Genomic DNA, 17,009 nt, shown 5'->3' on the forward strand with positions numbered 1-17,009 from the left:
CTTGTCATGCTTATTGCTCTTTTTGTTTTCTTTTTCCTCTTTTCATATTACTTTTATGCTGTGGTATACTTATTTCCTCTACTTTCTTATATGCCTATATGTTTGATGTTCAATATTTATTTATAGAATAATATAAATCGGGGTGCTATATGGCTCCTTTTTAAGAAAAAAAATAAAAAAAAGTAACCCGGGGTTGGGGTTATTGGTTTAGTATTGGCTATCATTTAGGGACATGTTCCATCCATCTTTACCTTGTTTCTTTTGTACTTCAGACTTCTTTTAATAAAAATCATCGACCATGTCCTGTGCAGTCTAGTCACATGTCAGGTGATTGTAGACTGCAACCCATGTAGACCCGATTCCTTTACAATTCAAAGTGATTGATTGATATATTTTTATTGACGCTAATTACATATTACATAATTGCTACTTAACGCCGGTCGCCAAAACAAAACAAACACTGAAACAACAATAAGTATTACATGAATTAGATAGGCCATGCCAATGTCATAATTTCAAATTAAACCAAAACAAAGTCACGCCTTTTCAGTGTTATACTTAAGATTGGACACTGGTCATCCCGAGAAATGTCCAAATTTTCCGTAAGTTAAGGGTTAACATAATGCGACGTTCCAAACTTGTTACGACAGTTTCCCAATGCCAGCTTTCCTTATCTTATCAACTTAAGCTTCCTCGAGAAATTTTGTTACCCGAGCAAGACCCCCGCGGGTGTCAAGCAGGTTGGCAGGTGTGAGGTCAGTGCCAAGTAGCGATCTATGTGCTGTTTTTAATTCATAATGTATTAATGCGTGGGTGGTGTCGTCAAAGATGCCGCACTCGCAGACGTGGCTTTGACCTGCGATATGGAATCGTTCAAAATATGCTCCAAATCTTCCATGTCCAGTGCGAAGTTGGACGACCCGGCTAATTATCGCCCGTGGTCCTTTGGATGAGTCTCGTAAGATAAGATTTTTCAGTTTTGTTGAAACTTGTAGGCCCGAATTTAGAGATCAGTACCACAATCCCCTTGTATTATTATCATAATCTATCTGCCATAGTTTGAGTGCTTCTAAGCAACTCTGGGCTCGTAGTACCTCGGATTGGTCTATTGGAGGGAGGCCTGTATCTTCTTGTGGTTGCCATGCAATTCAAAGTGACCGAACAGTTGAGGTTTTAACCAACAGGGTAACTTTTTTATCGTTATGGCGAACCCTCTCGATAGCGGACGAGCGCGGTATCATGGTATCATGCTACGATCGTCGCATCTGTCTAAGCTACATATTTTTCGACGCCGGTACCCATTCCAAAGCGATCCAGCACAGGACGCCAGATGGTTTCAAGACCTTGTTTACTCGTGCCGCGGTGGCACTCGTCAGCGATTAATGGTGATTGTTTTGTTTTGTTTTGTTTTGTATTGTTTTCATTTTCTTATTTATGATATTTAAAAAAAAAAAAAAGAAAAGAAAAAATGTTTATTAATTTATAAGATTGCTTTTCAGTGTTTCCTCCTGGTTTTCTGCTTCGTGTTTATCAATTTTCATGTTGCTCTTTCGGGATGGATTTCAATCTATCAATCTTTCACTTACTTATTCATTTATCTTATCACACAATTTTCTTAGTTAGAAGCTAATACGTTTGAAAGCTTAGTTGTCCTTTTTTAAGATAAAAAAGAAAACTGAGGAGGTTGGAATTATCAACACAGACGTGGTTCGTGGCTTTTTGTGCTCATGTGGTCGGTGGTCCTGTATGGTGAAACCCTGTAACGGAGGTAACCCTAATGATGACCGTATTATAGTCTGCAAGAGACTCGAATGTTAGCACAGCCAGAATGCTGCCAATTGAGCGAAGCATCGTTTTGGGCTTGATCTCGTGGTCGGTCTCGATGGTGGTGTAAATGGTGGTGTAAATGGCTTCCATGTCGAACTGTCGAGTGTCTGGACGTTGCAGATAACGCCCTTGTACCAAGCTTGTACCAAGGTTCGGTGTCAAGTGTCGTGAGGCGGTTGGTCAGTGCGGGGATCAGGTTGGCGAGACAGGTACGTACGGTTCATCATCGCATGCAGGAACAAGGTCGCTACTTTTGCAGTTTGCGTGAGAATGGTCTTGAGTGAGAATCCTTGGCCTTGCTGCGAGTTACGACAGTCCAGGCTGCTTGAGTAGACTTGGTAGGATTTGTTATTAGCCGATATTGCGGCACGGATTTTGCCTTTGGCAATGGCAACTTGCTTCTTGATTGCCTCAGTGTGGCGGTATTGAGCTTCAACGTGCGCTTCATGGCGTTTAGGTCATACTCGGGACGCGCGAAACTAGCTTCTGCTTGTGCGGCGAGAGTAGAATCCTTGTTCTGGAGGCCGTATTGAGAGTTCTTGAGGTCTTGGTATGTGATTGTCCTGACGTGTGAATCTCTAGGTAACATTGCTGTTTAAAGGTCTTGAGTCATGCTGATGCGAGATTTGGTTAAAGTGCTCAGTTTCTTGTTGTTCTTGTCGACTCTTGCGGTCAGAGAAGGGATGCTTTCGGAAGCAGCCTTGAGAGTTTTCACCTCGACCTCGAGGGCGACAATGAACCTGTTGAAAACGTCTGGCTCGGTTTTGAGAGCCATCGTTGGTCGTCTACATCTCGGACAGTGGTGGATAGCTTCATAACAGGTTTGTGGAGGAGTTTGATTTTCTTTATGAGCACTTGCGTGGCCGTTTTGTTTTCGTTGCTTGGATTTTGACGTTTCACACCCCTGTACGGGCTTTGAAGCTTGGAGCCGGGAGAAGCATGTGTTGGAGAAAGTCGACAGACACGGAGAAGTCTCCGGTAAATGGATTGACTGGGTACTGCATTGAAATCGAAGGAATTGGAGTCATGTTGCCTGTCATGCGATCTTGTTGCGGACATCGTGACCATCCTTGTTCGCCGCCGCCGCCGAAACCTCAGTCTCTGGGGAGGTAGGCGTTGGTTGTTTTATTCAGCAGTAGGAAAACTTCAAGCAAGCTAGTACAATAATTGTATTTTAATATTCCTGAACAGTACCTCTCACACTTGTAACGGCTCTTCGGACGACTAGAAAAATTCATACAATATTCAGACACCACTCCGTTCAATCCAACGCACGCCGGCAAAAAGACCAAAGCCATTATCTTACGTGATCTCCTTAATGGACCGCAGATTCTCTGTTGGATAACACACGTTCGTACACGCCCATAAAGACGCAATGTGTCTACCTGGTTAATTGATTCCACGTCAGCAGCGTCTACCTACGAGTAATGGAGCGCGATGGATGGCTGAGCTGGTTGGGTGTACAGCATGGTTGCAGATGTTAAATCGGTTAAAGTAGCCGTGCCGGCCGTGATCGTGCTGTCTGTTTTTCTGTGCGTAGTGAGCCGGGTTTGATGCCGGAGTGTGGTGGATTTGACGGATTGTTTGAAAAGCCATGATAAAACGGAATCGATAAACAAGTGACATTAGCTTTAGTGCTGCATGTGGTGACGGGGATATGGTGTGTGGTCAGGTCTTTCTTTAAGATGCGGTAATGATAGAGATCGAGTCCGTATTTAATCACTGGACGAGCACACTTGAGATAATTTGGGTGGGACGACTACATTAACTGACCTCATTAATTAAACTAAAATACTCACTATAATATTCTGTACTTATTATTAAACTAACATCTGGGATCATAATGTAAGACAGGGTGGCAATTAATCAGGTAAACACGTTGCGCCTTTAGTTCGGGATTCACCAAAACTATCGAAACTTTACTACACGATAATATTTAACTTAAGCGCACTATGATTTAGTCGGTATGAATTTGGGCGATCTCGGCTTTCGGAAAATTCGGGCAAATCACTAGGGATGGAATGCGGCTTCTTAATGCGCAAAAGACATCTACTTGGCTCTTTAAAAAAAAAATGTTTAGTTAGAAAGACTTGGTTTGTTGGCACTTTGTAGTCGGGCGTAGTTATTAAGGTTGGACTTCACCGCGCTCTCACTTTATATTCGTATCCATTTAGATCTCGATCTGGTAAAGCACTAACTACGGAACACACAATCGAGCTTAAAAAAAAATAAGAAACTTTTGTTTTCAATTGATTTAATAGTCTTTTTAGCATGTCAAAAGATTTTAATTCTGAAAACTACGTTCTTCTTGTAAGTTTTCCGATACGCTCTTGGCTATTTCCATGCAATACTTGTCAGTTAACTTGTTGTAGGAGCAATCGTTATTACGACTACCTCACAATGCCATGCGTTCAAACTTTAAACTCTCACAAAAATACATAGAAAGAGATACACAGTTGATTAAAAATGCGGCAGAAGAAGTGTTTTTGGCGAGAAACTCAAGTCCTGATGAGTGTCTCGCTCTGTTGGATAAGATGATCACAAAAGCAGAGACATTAAGTCTGAAACTCGCAAATCTGAAAAATGAGGAAGATGAAAAAGTGGCCAAGTCGAAAACTCGCATAGATCATTTGGATGAATTGTATTCAATCAAAAGTATAGATTCTCCAGTTTATGATCAATGGAACCAGACAAGGCTACAAAGACTTATTGTGGATAGCTTTCTCCGGCAAGGATATTTCAAAAGCGCGCAGTCATTGATTGATATAAATCAAAATTTGAAGGTAATCCATAAGAAGAGGAAATATTTTTATATCGTGTGTGTTGACATTGTCAGGATCTTGTGGACGTGGATATATTTACAACTTGCAAAAAAATCGAGCACAGTCTTCGAAATGGCTCAACTGCTGAGTGTTTGGCATGGTGTAACGAAAATAAGAGCTATCTCAAGAAGGCAAACGTAAGGGAATTGGGTTTTTTTTTTTTTCCCTTGAGTTCGTCCATTCTAATAGCTTATAGAATAACCTTGAGTTTGAAGTTCGTTTACAGCAACATATCGAATTCGTTCGGGCTGGAAATATTGAAGAAGCGATTAAATATTCACAAAAATATCTCGTTCCTAATGCAGATACTCATTTAAATGAAATCTTGAGAGCTTCAGGCTCACTTGTGTATTCTACTGCAGATGATGCCGATAGCCCGTATGCGGACTTATTCTCGCAAGATCGATGGACATATCTTGCAAGTCAATTCATCGCGGCTCATAATTCCCTTCATGGTCTTCCGATGCCTTCATTACTTCAAATATCACTATCTGCAGGATTGTCAGCATTAAAGACACCATCTTGTAAGCCAGGTGCGCATCCAATTTCGTTTGTAAGCAACTACAACGCGTCGCTCTGCCCAATATGCTCTCCGGAACTTCACGAATTATCGAAACCGCTTCCCTATGCACATCATGTGCGAAGTTCAGTTGAGACTGATCCAGTTATGCTTCCGAATGGAAAAATATATGGCCGCGAAACGCTGAGACAATTTGCTGAGAAGGCCGGATTACCAAAAGTTAGAGTTCGTGATCCGTTCACTGGTGAGGAATGGGATGATTCAGCTCTTCGAAGAGTTTTTCCAAGTTAAGAAATCTTTTTTTTATATTTTTTTTGTTTACTTGCGCATCAATGGTTGAAGTGGAGTTAGGTTTGTAATGTTGCCACGACTTTTTGTGTTTATTCGCTATCTGAGCTACTGGTTGAATTCGAGTCTCGTCGACGTTTTTTACTTGTTGGTGTCTTTTGTTGAGTTTCTGTCCTCAGCTGGAATATATACGTCTTTGCATCTCTTGTACTTGCCTTTTTTGTGGTTTCCCCAACACCTGCTGTTTTGCGATGGTCATATCCGTCGTAATGTTCCCAAACGAACTTACCACTTCGGATAGTATCAAATCCCGATGCTTTAGCTAACTCTTTAACCTGCCATAAGTCATATGGTAGTCCTTCAAAGATTGTTATGATAACTTTTCCGGTGGGTTTGACAACAGACTTTACTGAACGCAGAAATCCAGAGATTAGTTCTTGATTTTGCCTAATGTTTCTGTCTTGATCGGTAATTCCGCTGCCGGTATGTGGGAAATTAAAAACACAGCAGTCAAATTTTTTATTTTTAAAGTATTTTTGTTTTGAAAACTTGGTTGCGTCGACTGAATATAGCAATGTGGCCACATTCATTATATCACCGGTAACAGATTCATCTGGATTATTGTAAAACTTTTCAAAATCTCGTTCATCCCATTCATTTGGATCCTTATCGCTCTCATCCTCTTCGGTTTCTGGGGGTACAAATTTTTCAATGTAATTTATAATCTGAGAGGCAGTGTCAGGGTACTTCGACTGCAATGTTTCTTTCGAGTCAAATGCTGTTGCGGTTATCAAGTCTGGCGAATGCGAATGTGGAGGAAGTAATAATGATTTCGTAAATGAAAAATCACCTTTATTAAAAGATTAATAAACACAAACAAATGATTAAAAAAATTTTTTTTTCTTGTACCTTCACCAACTAACAGAATTGAATCTTTCTTTGAAAACAAATCAATCGGCCTCGCGGTCCTCGCCTGTTTCTTTGCATTATTAAAACTCCGGACGTTACTTTTCTTCAAAGATTTTTCTTTCAAGGCTTTCTTGACTCTTTGACGCATTGCAAGTATATGTATATAACTAAGAGGATTTATCTATTTTATTTTTTTTTGGCTGTGTATTAAATTATCGTAAATGCATGTTTATTGATTTTTCTTTTGGCGCTTATGTTTCCATATTAGTATAAGCACTTTAGAATATCTAATTGCCCTTATTATGGGTTACACTTCCGGACCCTGGTTGAATATGATGTGAATATGAGTTATTGATTCATCATATATATGGTTATTTCATCTTTTTGTCACCACGAATATTTAAAAAGTTTTTGTTACAAGACTTAGAAATATAGCGAAAAAAAAAAAAAAGAAATAACTAGGCTTTTATTGCGGGTCGATTTTATTCAAACCAAACATGGAGTCCTCAACTCCGGATTCGCATCATGGAAGTTATTCTCATTTTGACGACACGTTAAATTTCGTCAACTTCAATCAAGACTTCAGCTGTATATCTGTTGGGACTAAGCATGGCTATAAGATTTATAACTGTGATCCGTTTGGGAAATGTTTTTACAAAGGTATGTTGATGAACCTGATACTCTTAATTTCAGCAAAGTTAACTGGGTTTCAGCCGATGGAGGGATAGGTAAATCGGACAGTAATACCTTGTCTCGATTAGTCTAACAATAAGGCAGCAATCGTGGAAATGTTGTTTTGTACGTCGTTAGTGGCTTTGGTTGGCATCGGCGATCAGCCAGCGCTATCACCACGACGGCTTCATATTACCAACACAAAGGTAACTAAATGTAGCAAGCTAGTGCAAAAAAAGATTAACTGAAATTAATAGCGGCAATCTACTATATGCGAACTGACGTTTCCAACGTCTGTATTAGCAGTCAAATTAAATCGAAGGAGGTTAATAGTCGTTCTTGAGGAACAAATTTATGTATATGATATCAGCAACATGAAGTTACTTCACACCATTGAAACGTCACCTAATCCAAATGGTAAGCCATATTTTTTTTTTATTTTTTTTTTTAAAAAAAGTTACTGCAGTTTATTATATATGTGCTTATCTGTCAGCAATTTGCGCACTATCACCGTCATCTGAAAATTGCTATATTGCATATCCGTCACCTTCGTCAGCTACGACAGCAGCAGCAGCATCGTCACCGATTTCTCCAACGTTTCCTGCTTCATTTCAAGCTGGTACTGGCGATGTTTTGATATTTGATGCTTTGTCACTACAACCATTAAATGTTATCGAGGCGCATAAGGCGCCGCTATCATGTGTATCGTTAAATCAAGACGGTACGTTATTGGCGTCAGCCTCAGACACCGGTACGATCGTGCGAGTTTTTTCGGTACCAGGTGGTCAAAAATTATATCAGTTTAGAAGGGGTTCGTATCCGTCCCGGATATATTCCATTACGTTCAATAATGCCTCCAGTCTTCTCTGCGTGTCATCAGCCACTGAGACTGTTCACATATTTAAGTTGTCAGAAGCCGAAGAGGATCAACAGATATCTTCAGATGATGGCAGGCGGAAAAGCTTGTCATCCTCTGTTGGTTCCGAGTCAGGTTCATCACCGACGGGAATAAGTGGTGGTATTTTTGACACAATGATGGATGGCAAAACACGGAACGGCGCAATGCGGAATTTGATTCGACGATCGTCTCAGACAATAGGTCGAAGCGTTGCAGGCCGGGTAGGCGGATACCTGCCCACAGCGGTGACGGAGATGTGGGAGCCTGCGCGAGATTTTGCGTTTGTCAAATTACCGAATAAAGGATTAAAAAGTGTGGTTGCGCTTTCACCAACCTCGTCACATGTTATTGTGGTTACTTCAGAAGGGTATTTTTATCAATATGGTATTGATTTAGAAAAGGGAGGCGAGTGCACGTTGATCAAGAAGTATTCGTTACTTGAAAATGGGGAGGAATTGACTCAGTCGCTGATTGCGGACTAACTATGCCTGTTTACTCAATTGCACGCATATCATGAGTATGATAGTAATTTGTAGGGATTCAGTTAATAATAACCATTTAATTTGCATCATTTTATGGACAGCCTTGTTAGGCTTTGGGGGGTTAAACACCGCCTGAGAATGACTCACTAGAATCCGGTAATGATAGAACGATATTTTTAATATTTCCTAACGCCTTTGCTTCGGTTTGACATGCCCATCTGATGTAATCCTCACAAGATTCACCTTTGTCAAGTAAAATATATATATAATATATTCATGATTTAAGGGTAACTTATTCTGGTATTTAAAACTAGTTAAGGCTAATACACAAGTTCAAAATATATATACATTCATGCTATACAGATAACTGCACACTATAGAACTCAATAATTATTATACAGTTAAAAAACTAATGCCAAACGCAAGCCCAAAAAAATATATGCTATAATACATATCCAAACCAAATACCCTACCTATCTAAGTCAAGCGTGATGAGAACTAATGCAGCTCTTGTTTTTATTATTATTATTATTATTGTTATTGTTATTGTTGTTGTTGTTGCTGATTTTCTTGTTGTTGCCGTAAAGCTTGAAACTTTTGTTGTTGTAATTGTTGCACTTGCATTTCATAAAATTGTCGTTGCTGTTGTTGCAAAAATTGAGCTGAAGCGGGTGATTGGCTGTCTATAGTATGTTCAGGATGTTCTTGTACTTCTTCCTGTTCTAGATGTTGTAGATGTTGTGCATGCTGTGGTAGATGCTGCTGTGAATGCTGTTGTTGTATTTGCTGTTGCCGTTGAAGATGAAGTTGCTGCTGCTGTTGTTGTTGTTGCAGTTGCTGTTGTAATTGAAATTGATATTGTTGTTGTCTAAGCTGTTGTTGTTGTTGTTGTTGTTGTTGTGGTTGTTGTTGTTGTTGTTGTGGTTGTTGTTGTTGTTGTTGTTGTTGTGGTGGTGGTGGTGGTGGTGGTGGTGGTTGTGATTGTTGTGGTTGTTGATGCTGCATTTGATATGGTTGTGGAGATTGCTGAGATTGCATTTGCAAATGCATGGCTTGCATGGCAGCAACCGCATCACTAAATAATTCTTGCAGCTTCTTGTACGGCTCAACAAGGCTCGGGATATCGTGTGGAACAGCCAAAATCTGTGGATGAGGCGGAGCATGCGAGATCTTCCCCCTGTCCGCAATCCCTGCCAGATATCCAAGATTACTCTGCAATCTTTTCACGCAGCTATATGATGTTTGGTCAGCTCGGATTTACAAGTCAGCCATAATACAAAACACGTACTTTGCAAACGCAAGATCATGCCTGATCTTATCCACATCACCCTCAGCGCTATATTTTTGATACAACGCAAACAATTCCCGAAAAAGTTCAATGTTGATCTCCAGCACAAGCATTACACGCTGGCGATCCAATCCCAAATTGTTAACATCTGCCATGACAGGCTATTTTTTAATCGTAGGATTCAAATGAGCAGGTTTCAAGATGGATCCAAGGTGCCCCATCCACGGGATGCAAAATGGAATATTATTCAATTAAAAGCTAACAACGTCGTAATTGGCGACGTTATTGGTAATATCCTAATAATCCATATATTATCTTTTATATCAATGTATTTGTAGAAAAGTACCGTTGTAACTACGCTTCCATATAAAAAAGGTGTAGGAGTTACTCCAGCGCCATGCGCATTCAGTGTGGCGTTTATGCTTTAAAGTTCCCGCATTGAATGCTTTTGATTGTACAAGGGACAAAGCAATACAAATTTATACAAGTTCATATAATTAATTAGTTGGATTGATTTTACAGGTACAGATTGATCAATATACATGAATGTTATAGGTATAGGTTATTGTTATTATCATAATGGCAAAGTACAGGAACACCTCAGACTTGCCAAAAAAACAAAAAAAAAAAAAAAAAAAAGACAATTAAATAATTATATATTTCCAATAAACGACCGCAAAACTCCAAGCATTATTAATTGTTCATGTTCATTCCAAGTCATTGATTTAAACCCCCAAGGCATTCATATCATTCTCCCGTTATTTCAATTTTTTTCGTCGTCACAGGTGCTGGCTCGAATTTGGGAACATTGATGCTCAAAACTCCATTCTTCAAAGATGCAGATACCTCCTCAGTATTCACACGTGACGGAAACCGAAACGCTCTTGAAAATTCGCCATAGACGCGCTCAGATGTCCACGAAGTGTAGGTACGACGGGGCGCGATGGCGCCTTGCTTGGACGAAGATGATTCGGATGATTCGGCAGGTTGTTCAGACGCAGCAGGTTCTGGTTCTGCTACCTTGGTCTCTTGAGACCTTTCGACCTTGCCGCGCACACTTAATGTCTGCGGATCAACGAACTCGAGCTCGAGGTCCTTCTTGTCAACGCCAGGAAGCTCTCCCTCGAGCACAAATGATTTGTCTGTTTCTTTAACGTCGAACGTCGGCAACCGCGTAAACGCCGTGTTGTCCAATTCTTTTCCTAATGACCTGCCAAACGGCGAAGAAAGTGGGGACGAAAAGAACGGATCATCAAACACGCTGAATATGCCCCGGCTGGGACGAAGCAGCTGCCTAGCCACAGGGGAAGCAGCAGACGTGGTGATGAATCTTGCGAGCGACATGATTTTTCGAGTAGTTGTCTATCTATGCAGAACTGATAGCTTTTATGAAATCCAGCCGATATTGAATCAGCAGAACCAGAAGGGCAACATGCGGTCTTTATATATTTGCAGCTGGCCCACGACTGCTCATGTTCCGGTCAGTTCTGGTGACTTCCAGATAGGCTTCGAATTCAGGGGTCGAACGTCACACGGCCAACGGCCCACCAGCCACGGTGGCTTGGCCCGGCAGACGCGAGCGCTTGCGCCACTTTTTGCCTACCTACATACGTTTTATTTGCAAGTCGTGAACAATGAATAGAATGTAATTGCCAGACACTTGTTTATGAACTGCAATGCACACTGCTTGAATGGTGCCTGTAGTCCCTTGTAAGTTGCAAAGTTGTCCATATATATATATATATACAACGTGCGCCGCATGCATTTAATGTCCCTTGTCCTGCCCCCGAGACCAAAGTTTATATTATTCTTTCAAACATTGCGACTTTTAAACATGCGAGCGTAAATACTCTTTTCATTTCGCAAAACAAGTGCTCATTTGCGGTGATTAACATGTCCAAGGAGGCGGTCAATGGCGGCAACCGGCCATCATTGGCGCCAAAGTCGGCCGGGGGGTTGTCCGAAGACGTGCTCTCAACCGATCAAACTTTAGCCTCACAAGAAGTCCAATCAAAGTATTCTTCCTTGTCATTAAATAAGGAGTTATTAGCAGGAGGAATTGAGAATTGGACTGGCGTCGTTGCCGAAAATGTTGACCGATATGGCTTCATCACTGGGCCTCAGCCTCAACAAAGCCCAACCCAGCATTCATCAGAATTGGCCATACTTCTCAAGCTACACAAAAATCTGGAAACAAGGGCGGTAAATACACTAAACTATGGTGGAATAGTAAACCCACAACGCGAGGTCAAACGAGAAATGAAATGGAAAAAGATGGCGACTCGATCAGTTAATCAGCAAACCGGCGTTGTCACATTCACTTTCAAAAAATCGCCAAAACTTGTGGAGCGAGCATTCAAAGGCATACCTGACGCTTGGAGATCAGCTGCATGGCGATCTTTTTTAACAGATTCTGCTCGCAAACAAATACATGTTCAATCCGATCAAGAACTTGAAAACTTATATGACGTATGGATCTTTTTTTTTTTTTCAAGAAAAAACATATTGACCATGATGTAACAGCATTATCTTGAAACTCCATCTGCGTATGACGTTCAAATCGATCTCGACGTCCCTCGAACAATTAATTCGCATGTCATGTTTTCAGCACGCTATGCTGGCGGCCAGCGATTATTGTTCAGAGTCCTCCATGCACTTTCACAGCATCTTGCGACGACTGGGTATGTCCAGGGCATGGCGCCACTAGCTGCAAGTTTACTTTGCTACTATGAAGAGGTATCATGCTTTGTAATGCTCGTGCGCTTGTTCGAGACTCGACACATGACGAAGCTTTATGCACCCGGCTTCACAGGTCTCATGACTGCGCTTGACGAGTTGCAATCTTACCTTCAAAACCACAAAATTGGTGAAGCGCTAGAAAAGCTAGAAATTCAACCAACCATATACGGTACCAAATGGTATCTCACTTTATTTAGTTATGCGATCCCATTCTCTACTCAACTGCGAATATGGGACGTTTACTTTCTGCTCGGTGAAGATGGATTTGACGTTTTGCATGCTGCTTCGTTGACACTATTGAACATCATTCGTGACAAGATTATTGATTCCGATTTTGAAACTGCAATGAGGCAACTAACTCAGTTCGTGGACGTGCAAAATCCGGATCTGTTTATGAAAGTGTTTGAATTCGAGCTAAAACATTTGAAGTCTGTTTAGGCAGGTTTCGTTGCTTTTTTTTTTTTTTTAATATCAATTCAATCTTTTGTTCTACATGGTGTATTTATATTTCCAAATGGCGTACTTCATTTATCCGGTTAATGTTCTAATTTAGCTCATTAAAATATTTCAATAATTAACATTTCTCGTCCATATTTGAACCCATCACTTGTAAAAATCAAACTTATCCACATCACTTCCACCCTTGACCTGTGAATTATATGCTTCCTCAAGATCCGAGTTCAGAATCACATATCTGTTTTTTCTTACCGCCCTGAGACCAGCTTCCTGCATAATAGCAGCAATAACAGCACCGGACAAAGGATCGTTTCGAATGATGAGAGAATCAAGATCAACTTCAGGAGCAAGCGACATCTTAGCTGCAATGGTTGAAAAAATCAATCTCCGTTCACGTCGATCCCGAAGCGAAGGAAACTCAATCTTTCGATCTAACCTACCCGGTCTGAGCAACGCAGGATCAAGCGTATCTGCCCGATTAGTAGTCATGATGACCTTCACATTAGAAGTCTGGTCGAATCCATCCATCTGATTAAGTAATTCAAGCAAAATTCTCTGGACCTCTCTATCGGCACCGGTTTGAGCATCAAATCGCTTGGTTGCGATTGCGTCAATCTCATCAATGAAAATAATCGAAGGCGCATTCTCACGCGCCAATCGGAAAACGTCGCGAACCATTCGTGGACCTTCACCAAGATACTTCTGAACAAATTCTGATCCAACCACGCGAATAAAGGAAGCTGTAGTACTGTTGGCCACGGCCTTAACAAGCATCGTCTTTCCCGTTCCTGGAGGTCCGTATAAGAGCACGCCGCGGGGTGGGTCAATACCAATTTGTTTGTAAAGGTCAAAGTGTGTCAGCGGCAACTCAACGGCTTCACGGATTTCTTGTTTCTGCATATCCAATCCACCCACATCCGCATATGATACGTCTGGCTTTTCATCTGCTCCCAACAATGCAATACTGGAATCGGCCTCTGGTGGAAGAATATCAACCAGCGAGTTTGAGTGCCTGTGTAATGCTACAGATGACGACGGTTTCAACAGTTCACGGTTAAGAGTCGACAATATGCGAACAACATAGTTTGATCCGGTAGTTGATCCAACAATACCTGTATGTTGATCGATTGGTTCTAAAAACTGGCCAATAACCAATGGCACGGATTGAATCCGCTTAACCTCTTCTTGAGCCCGGACAAGCTCGCTCTTCAAATTTCGTTGTTCATCTTTAATGTATTCCTCTTGTAAATGAATATACTCAAGTTCACGTTCAAGTTTCTTTAATCGGCCATATGGATCTTCAAGTGTCGAATCTGCTGGTGATTTCTTCGATCGCTTGCTTGGCTTGGCTTGCGTGGCCGCGGTGATTGATTGACCTGGCTTCGTAGACACGGGCAGATTGATCCCTAGTTCTTCCATTTATTTTGCTTGCCCAATAAATATACTTAATTTTAATAATGTGCTTTGTTGATATTATGATGATGAGCGGGAAATGGATTGTACGTTTTTTGCAGTATTGGTGGTTAACCTTGAGAATGGTTGGTGGACCTTTCCAGAGTATGCGTATCCGCGCAAGTGCTGTGGCCTTTGTGCGCTTTATTTACACTGCGCCCATTTTATTTCCAATTTTAAGTGCGCTCTCTACGTACTTTGTATTCATCAATCATTAAACGGGCGCTACTTATTTAAAACTAAGCAAGTGCCTTCTTCCTTGCAGGTGCTTCCGAAAGAGCAACATCTTCATAAACTCTCGTGCGCTTGTTTTTCGGCAATGGCTTCGAAAAGTCAATCAAGTCCTGTTTGATCTGGTCCTGCAACTCATTGCTTTTCTGGATCGCAGTACTTGTAATAACCGGCACTTGATCCGGTCTATGAGGAACCGTAAAGATCTCTGAACTTTGTAACCTCACCTTGAATGCCAACGTGGTTGAACCATCTACAAATAATTTCACGACATCCCCGTCTTGTAATTGAGTCTTATGCCATTTGCCAATCTTCACGTCGTTCACAAAACATCCATTACTAGAGAAATCGTGAACGTAAAGAGATGATTTTCCGTCATTTACCTCCTTTCTTGAAATCAGGCAATGAATTTTGGAAATTCGAGGATCTTCTAACCTAGCGTCGCATTTGGCATCCCTGCCGATCCAAATTTTGTCCTTCGAATCGATTATTATATCCTTGTACGGTAAGCTGTATGATTCAGTCTGAAGCATCAGCCAATTATTAGGAAATAAATCATCAACAAGTGCCATCGGGATATAACTATCGTTTTCGACGTCTCGGACACCATCGGCCAAAAACTTATCATGAACCTCATCGTTAACATCTACCATGGAAGTTTTGGGAAGCACCATTGATGATTGTGATATTCGTAAATGAGCGGTCTTGTCACGCAGTGCTGAGCTATCTATATCTGAGCTATGCCCTTCTTGGTCCTCGTCGTCTCGTTCTGGATCTGACTCTGACTCTGACTCCGATACCAGCTCCAGCTCTTGCGATTTCTCATGTTCTTTTTGTTGTTTTTGTTCTTCAAAATACACGCTTGATTTGGTCAACAACGGCACGTCTCTGTCGATTTGCGGATGTGAAAGCAATGGTATGCCTCCGCCATGAACCCATGTCAATAATTGAGCCGTAGTTGCTGAAGGTCTCATGTTGGGATCAACCTGTAATAATGCAGCAATAAAAGCTCTCGCATCTGCAGTTACATTGGCGTCATCCAAAGGTTGAGGTGCATAATGACCATTAACAATCTGATGACATAGTTGCTCTTGAGTGTGCCCGTTAAATGGTAAATATCCAGTAAGTAAAACATACGCCAAACATCCAATACTCCACATGTCAACCTTGTTTGAATAATGTGAGAGATGTGTCTTGTGCACAGATGAATCTCTTGCCTTAATAACCTCTGGAGCAAGATATGCTAACGTTCCGCAAAAAGTTTTCAAAAACGTGCCCGATTCGGATATCTTCGCTAATCCAAAATCGGTTACCTTGACTTGCACAGGATCTTCCTGTACCAAAAGAATATTATCGGGTTTAATGTCGCGATGTGATATTCCCAGGTGATGCACATGCGCAACTGCTTGCAAAACCTGCTTTAAAACGATCCTAGCCATTTTATCACTCATTGGACCATTATTGGTCACATAATCCATCAGGTCTCCGCCAGAAACATATTCCATAACCAAATATATATTGATTGCATCATCATCGTAATCTTTTAACCTTACCACATTCGGATGATCTAACTTCATTAAAATTTCAACCTCTCGCTTGACCCCCAATCCTTTCATGATTCGGGACCGAGGAATTACTTTCACGGCGACAACTTCTCCAGTTTTTCGATCCACTCCTCGGCGTACAGTCGCAAACGCTCCCTTACCAACCATGCCACGCATATCAATTCGTCCATAAATTCCTTTATCCAGTAAAGATTCTTCTCTTTTACTTTTGTTAATTGACAATGTCGGAATTCTAACAATAAACCTTATTTCATCTTCGGGAACTCCCATGCCAATACCAATTTCATCTCCATGGGTTAGCAGACTTGACCGGTTTTTGACAAGTTTTGCTTGGTTTAAATAGGTTCCGTTAGTTGATGTATCTTCAATCAATACTGTTGGGGGACCTTGATTGTCAGATGAAACCTGTAAAAAAACGCATTAGTGTAAAGATCGAAAAATGCTATAACGCATACTAACATTTGCCCATATCTTGAAGTGATTATTAGATACTCTTTTGTGATCTCCGAGTTGAAAATCACAATTGGGATGCCGCCCAAATTTCCATTCTACTCTATTTTTTCCAATTGTGTCTTGTAACCTAAGCTTTATTTGCTCATCTGCGACTTGGCCAGTCAAACAATATAGCGTGCATACGACATCTGAATCATTCGATAACTTTGATTCGTCTGGAAGAAACGACAGCTGAGTAGCTTGTGGCTGAGTAGCCGAATCTTCCATTATGTCGTTCCAAAATCAAAACAATGGATTGTTGTTCGTTAAAATTACGGCGACCGTCTCACCAGGCCAAAAAATTGCTGTTTAAGTGCATTTTATTTTTCTGTTTACAACTAACTGTCACGGAATTTACGCGCTTTTTA

The 17,009-nt window shown here is 41.0% G+C and overlaps 8 protein-coding genes across 8 annotated transcripts; 3 read left to right on the forward strand and 5 right to left on the reverse strand.

The window, feature by feature from the left end:
• Positions 1–3,776: 3,776 nt before the first annotated feature.
• On the forward strand, positions 3,777–5,505 carry V1514DRAFT_136945 (CTLH/CRA C-terminal to lish motif domain-containing protein). Its single transcript, XM_066924466.1, has 4 exons — positions 3,777–4,137; positions 4,200–4,610; positions 4,664–4,786; positions 4,846–5,505. Exons 1-4 carry the CDS (start codon positions 4,099–4,101, stop codon positions 5,458–5,460), a joined length of 1,188 nt encoding a protein of 395 aa, XP_066781963.1. The 5' UTR covers positions 3,777–4,098; the 3' UTR covers positions 5,461–5,505.
• A 44-nt stretch (positions 5,506–5,549) lies between these two features.
• V1514DRAFT_348434 (uncharacterized protein) lies at positions 5,550–6,514 on the reverse strand (the record flags this gene model as incomplete). The annotated part of the gene is made up of 2 exons (XM_066929330.1): positions 5,550–6,307; positions 6,367–6,514. The coding sequence occupies 2 exons, from the start codon at positions 6,512–6,514 to the stop codon at positions 5,550–5,552; spliced, it is 906 nt and encodes a 301-aa protein (XP_066781964.1).
• Positions 6,515–6,726: 212 nt separating this feature from the next.
• On the forward strand, positions 6,727–8,804 carry V1514DRAFT_296906 (WD40-repeat-containing domain protein). The gene is made up of 5 exons (XM_066925447.1): positions 6,727–7,026; positions 7,080–7,094; positions 7,144–7,244; positions 7,296–7,455; positions 7,532–8,804. The coding sequence occupies exons 1-5, from the start codon at positions 6,864–6,866 to the stop codon at positions 8,416–8,418; spliced, it is 1,326 nt and encodes a 441-aa protein (XP_066781965.1). The 5' UTR covers positions 6,727–6,863; the 3' UTR covers positions 8,419–8,804.
• Positions 8,700–10,047, reverse strand: V1514DRAFT_353614 (uncharacterized protein). Its single transcript, XM_066929548.1, has 2 exons — positions 9,707–10,047; positions 8,700–9,649 (listed from the first exon to the last, which is right to left on the reverse strand). Exons 1-2 carry the CDS (start codon positions 9,859–9,861, stop codon positions 8,962–8,964), a joined length of 843 nt encoding a protein of 280 aa, XP_066781966.1. The 5' UTR covers positions 9,862–10,047; the 3' UTR covers positions 8,700–8,961.
• Positions 10,048–10,184: 137 nt separating this feature from the next.
• On the reverse strand, positions 10,185–11,191 carry V1514DRAFT_334818 (HSP20-like chaperone). Its single transcript, XM_066928284.1, has one exon. It carries the CDS (start codon positions 11,048–11,050, stop codon positions 10,454–10,456), a length of 597 nt encoding a protein of 198 aa, XP_066781967.1. The 5' UTR covers positions 11,051–11,191; the 3' UTR covers positions 10,185–10,453.
• Positions 11,192–11,347: 156 nt separating this feature from the next.
• Positions 11,348–13,085, forward strand: V1514DRAFT_364064 (rab-GTPase-TBC domain-containing protein). The gene is made up of 2 exons (XM_066929774.1): positions 11,348–12,175; positions 12,230–13,085. Exons 1-2 carry the CDS (start codon positions 11,600–11,602, stop codon positions 12,881–12,883), a joined length of 1,230 nt encoding a protein of 409 aa, XP_066781968.1. The 5' UTR covers positions 11,348–11,599; the 3' UTR covers positions 12,884–13,085.
• On the reverse strand, positions 12,947–14,437 carry V1514DRAFT_334821 (P-loop containing nucleoside triphosphate hydrolase protein). Its single transcript, XM_066928285.1, has one exon. It carries the CDS (start codon positions 14,318–14,320, stop codon positions 13,049–13,051), a length of 1,272 nt encoding a protein of 423 aa, XP_066781969.1. The 5' UTR covers positions 14,321–14,437; the 3' UTR covers positions 12,947–13,048.
• Positions 14,438–16,984, reverse strand: V1514DRAFT_353618 (kinase-like domain-containing protein). Its single transcript, XM_066929549.1, has 2 exons — positions 16,609–16,984; positions 14,438–16,554 (listed from the first exon to the last, which is right to left on the reverse strand). The coding sequence occupies exons 1-2, from the start codon at positions 16,867–16,869 to the stop codon at positions 14,593–14,595; spliced, it is 2,223 nt and encodes a 740-aa protein (XP_066781970.1). The 5' UTR covers positions 16,870–16,984; the 3' UTR covers positions 14,438–14,592.
• Between the last annotated feature and the right edge of the window lie 25 nt (positions 16,985–17,009).

Source organism: Lipomyces japonicus (genome assembly GCF_038497905.1).
Source record: "Lipomyces japonicus strain CBS 7319 unplaced genomic scaffold V1514scaffold_36, whole genome shotgun sequence".
Lineage (NCBI taxonomy): Eukaryota > Fungi > Ascomycota > Lipomycetes > Lipomycetales > Lipomycetaceae > Lipomyces > Lipomyces japonicus.

Coding starts and splice junctions, on each gene's coding strand:
- V1514DRAFT_353614 (XM_066929548.1), bottom strand. CDS start 9,861: ATGGCAGATGTTAACAATTTGGGATTGGATCGCCAGCGTGTAATGCTT. Junction 9,650..9,706: donor CATGATCTTGCGTTTGCAAA/GTACGTGTTTTG, acceptor AACATCATATAG/CTGCGTGAAAAGATTGCAGA.
- V1514DRAFT_353618 (XM_066929549.1), bottom strand. CDS start 16,869: ATGGAAGATTCGGCTACTCAGCCACAAGCTACTCAGCTGTCGTTTCTT. Junction 16,555..16,608: donor ACTTCAAGATATGGGCAAAT/GTTAGTATGCGT, acceptor GTTTTTTTACAG/GTTTCATCTGACAATCAAGG.
- V1514DRAFT_334821 (XM_066928285.1), bottom strand. CDS start 14,320: ATGGAAGAACTAGGGATCAATCTGCCCGTGTCTACGAAGCCAGGTCAA.
- V1514DRAFT_296906 (XM_066925447.1), top strand. CDS start 6,864: ATGGAGTCCTCAACTCCGGATTCGCATCATGGAAGTTATTCTCATTTT. Junction 7,245..7,295: donor TTCATATTACCAACACAAAG/GTAACTAAATGT, acceptor TGAAATTAATAG/CGGCAATCTACTATATGCGA. Junction 7,456..7,531: donor AACGTCACCTAATCCAAATG/GTAAGCCATATT, acceptor CTTATCTGTCAG/CAATTTGCGCACTATCACCG.
- V1514DRAFT_364064 (XM_066929774.1), top strand. CDS start 11,600: ATGTCCAAGGAGGCGGTCAATGGCGGCAACCGGCCATCATTGGCGCCA. Junction 12,176..12,229: donor AACTTGAAAACTTATATGAC/GTATGGATCTTT, acceptor ATGATGTAACAG/CATTATCTTGAAACTCCATC.
- V1514DRAFT_334818 (XM_066928284.1), bottom strand. CDS start 11,050: ATGTCGCTCGCAAGATTCATCACCACGTCTGCTGCTTCCCCTGTGGCT.
- V1514DRAFT_136945 (XM_066924466.1), top strand. CDS start 4,099: ATGTCAAAAGATTTTAATTCTGAAAACTACGTTCTTCTT. Junction 4,611..4,663: donor ATATAAATCAAAATTTGAAG/GTAATCCATAAG, acceptor TGACATTGTCAG/GATCTTGTGGACGTGGATAT. Junction 4,787..4,845: donor GCTATCTCAAGAAGGCAAAC/GTAAGGGAATTG, acceptor AATAGCTTATAG/AATAACCTTGAGTTTGAAGT.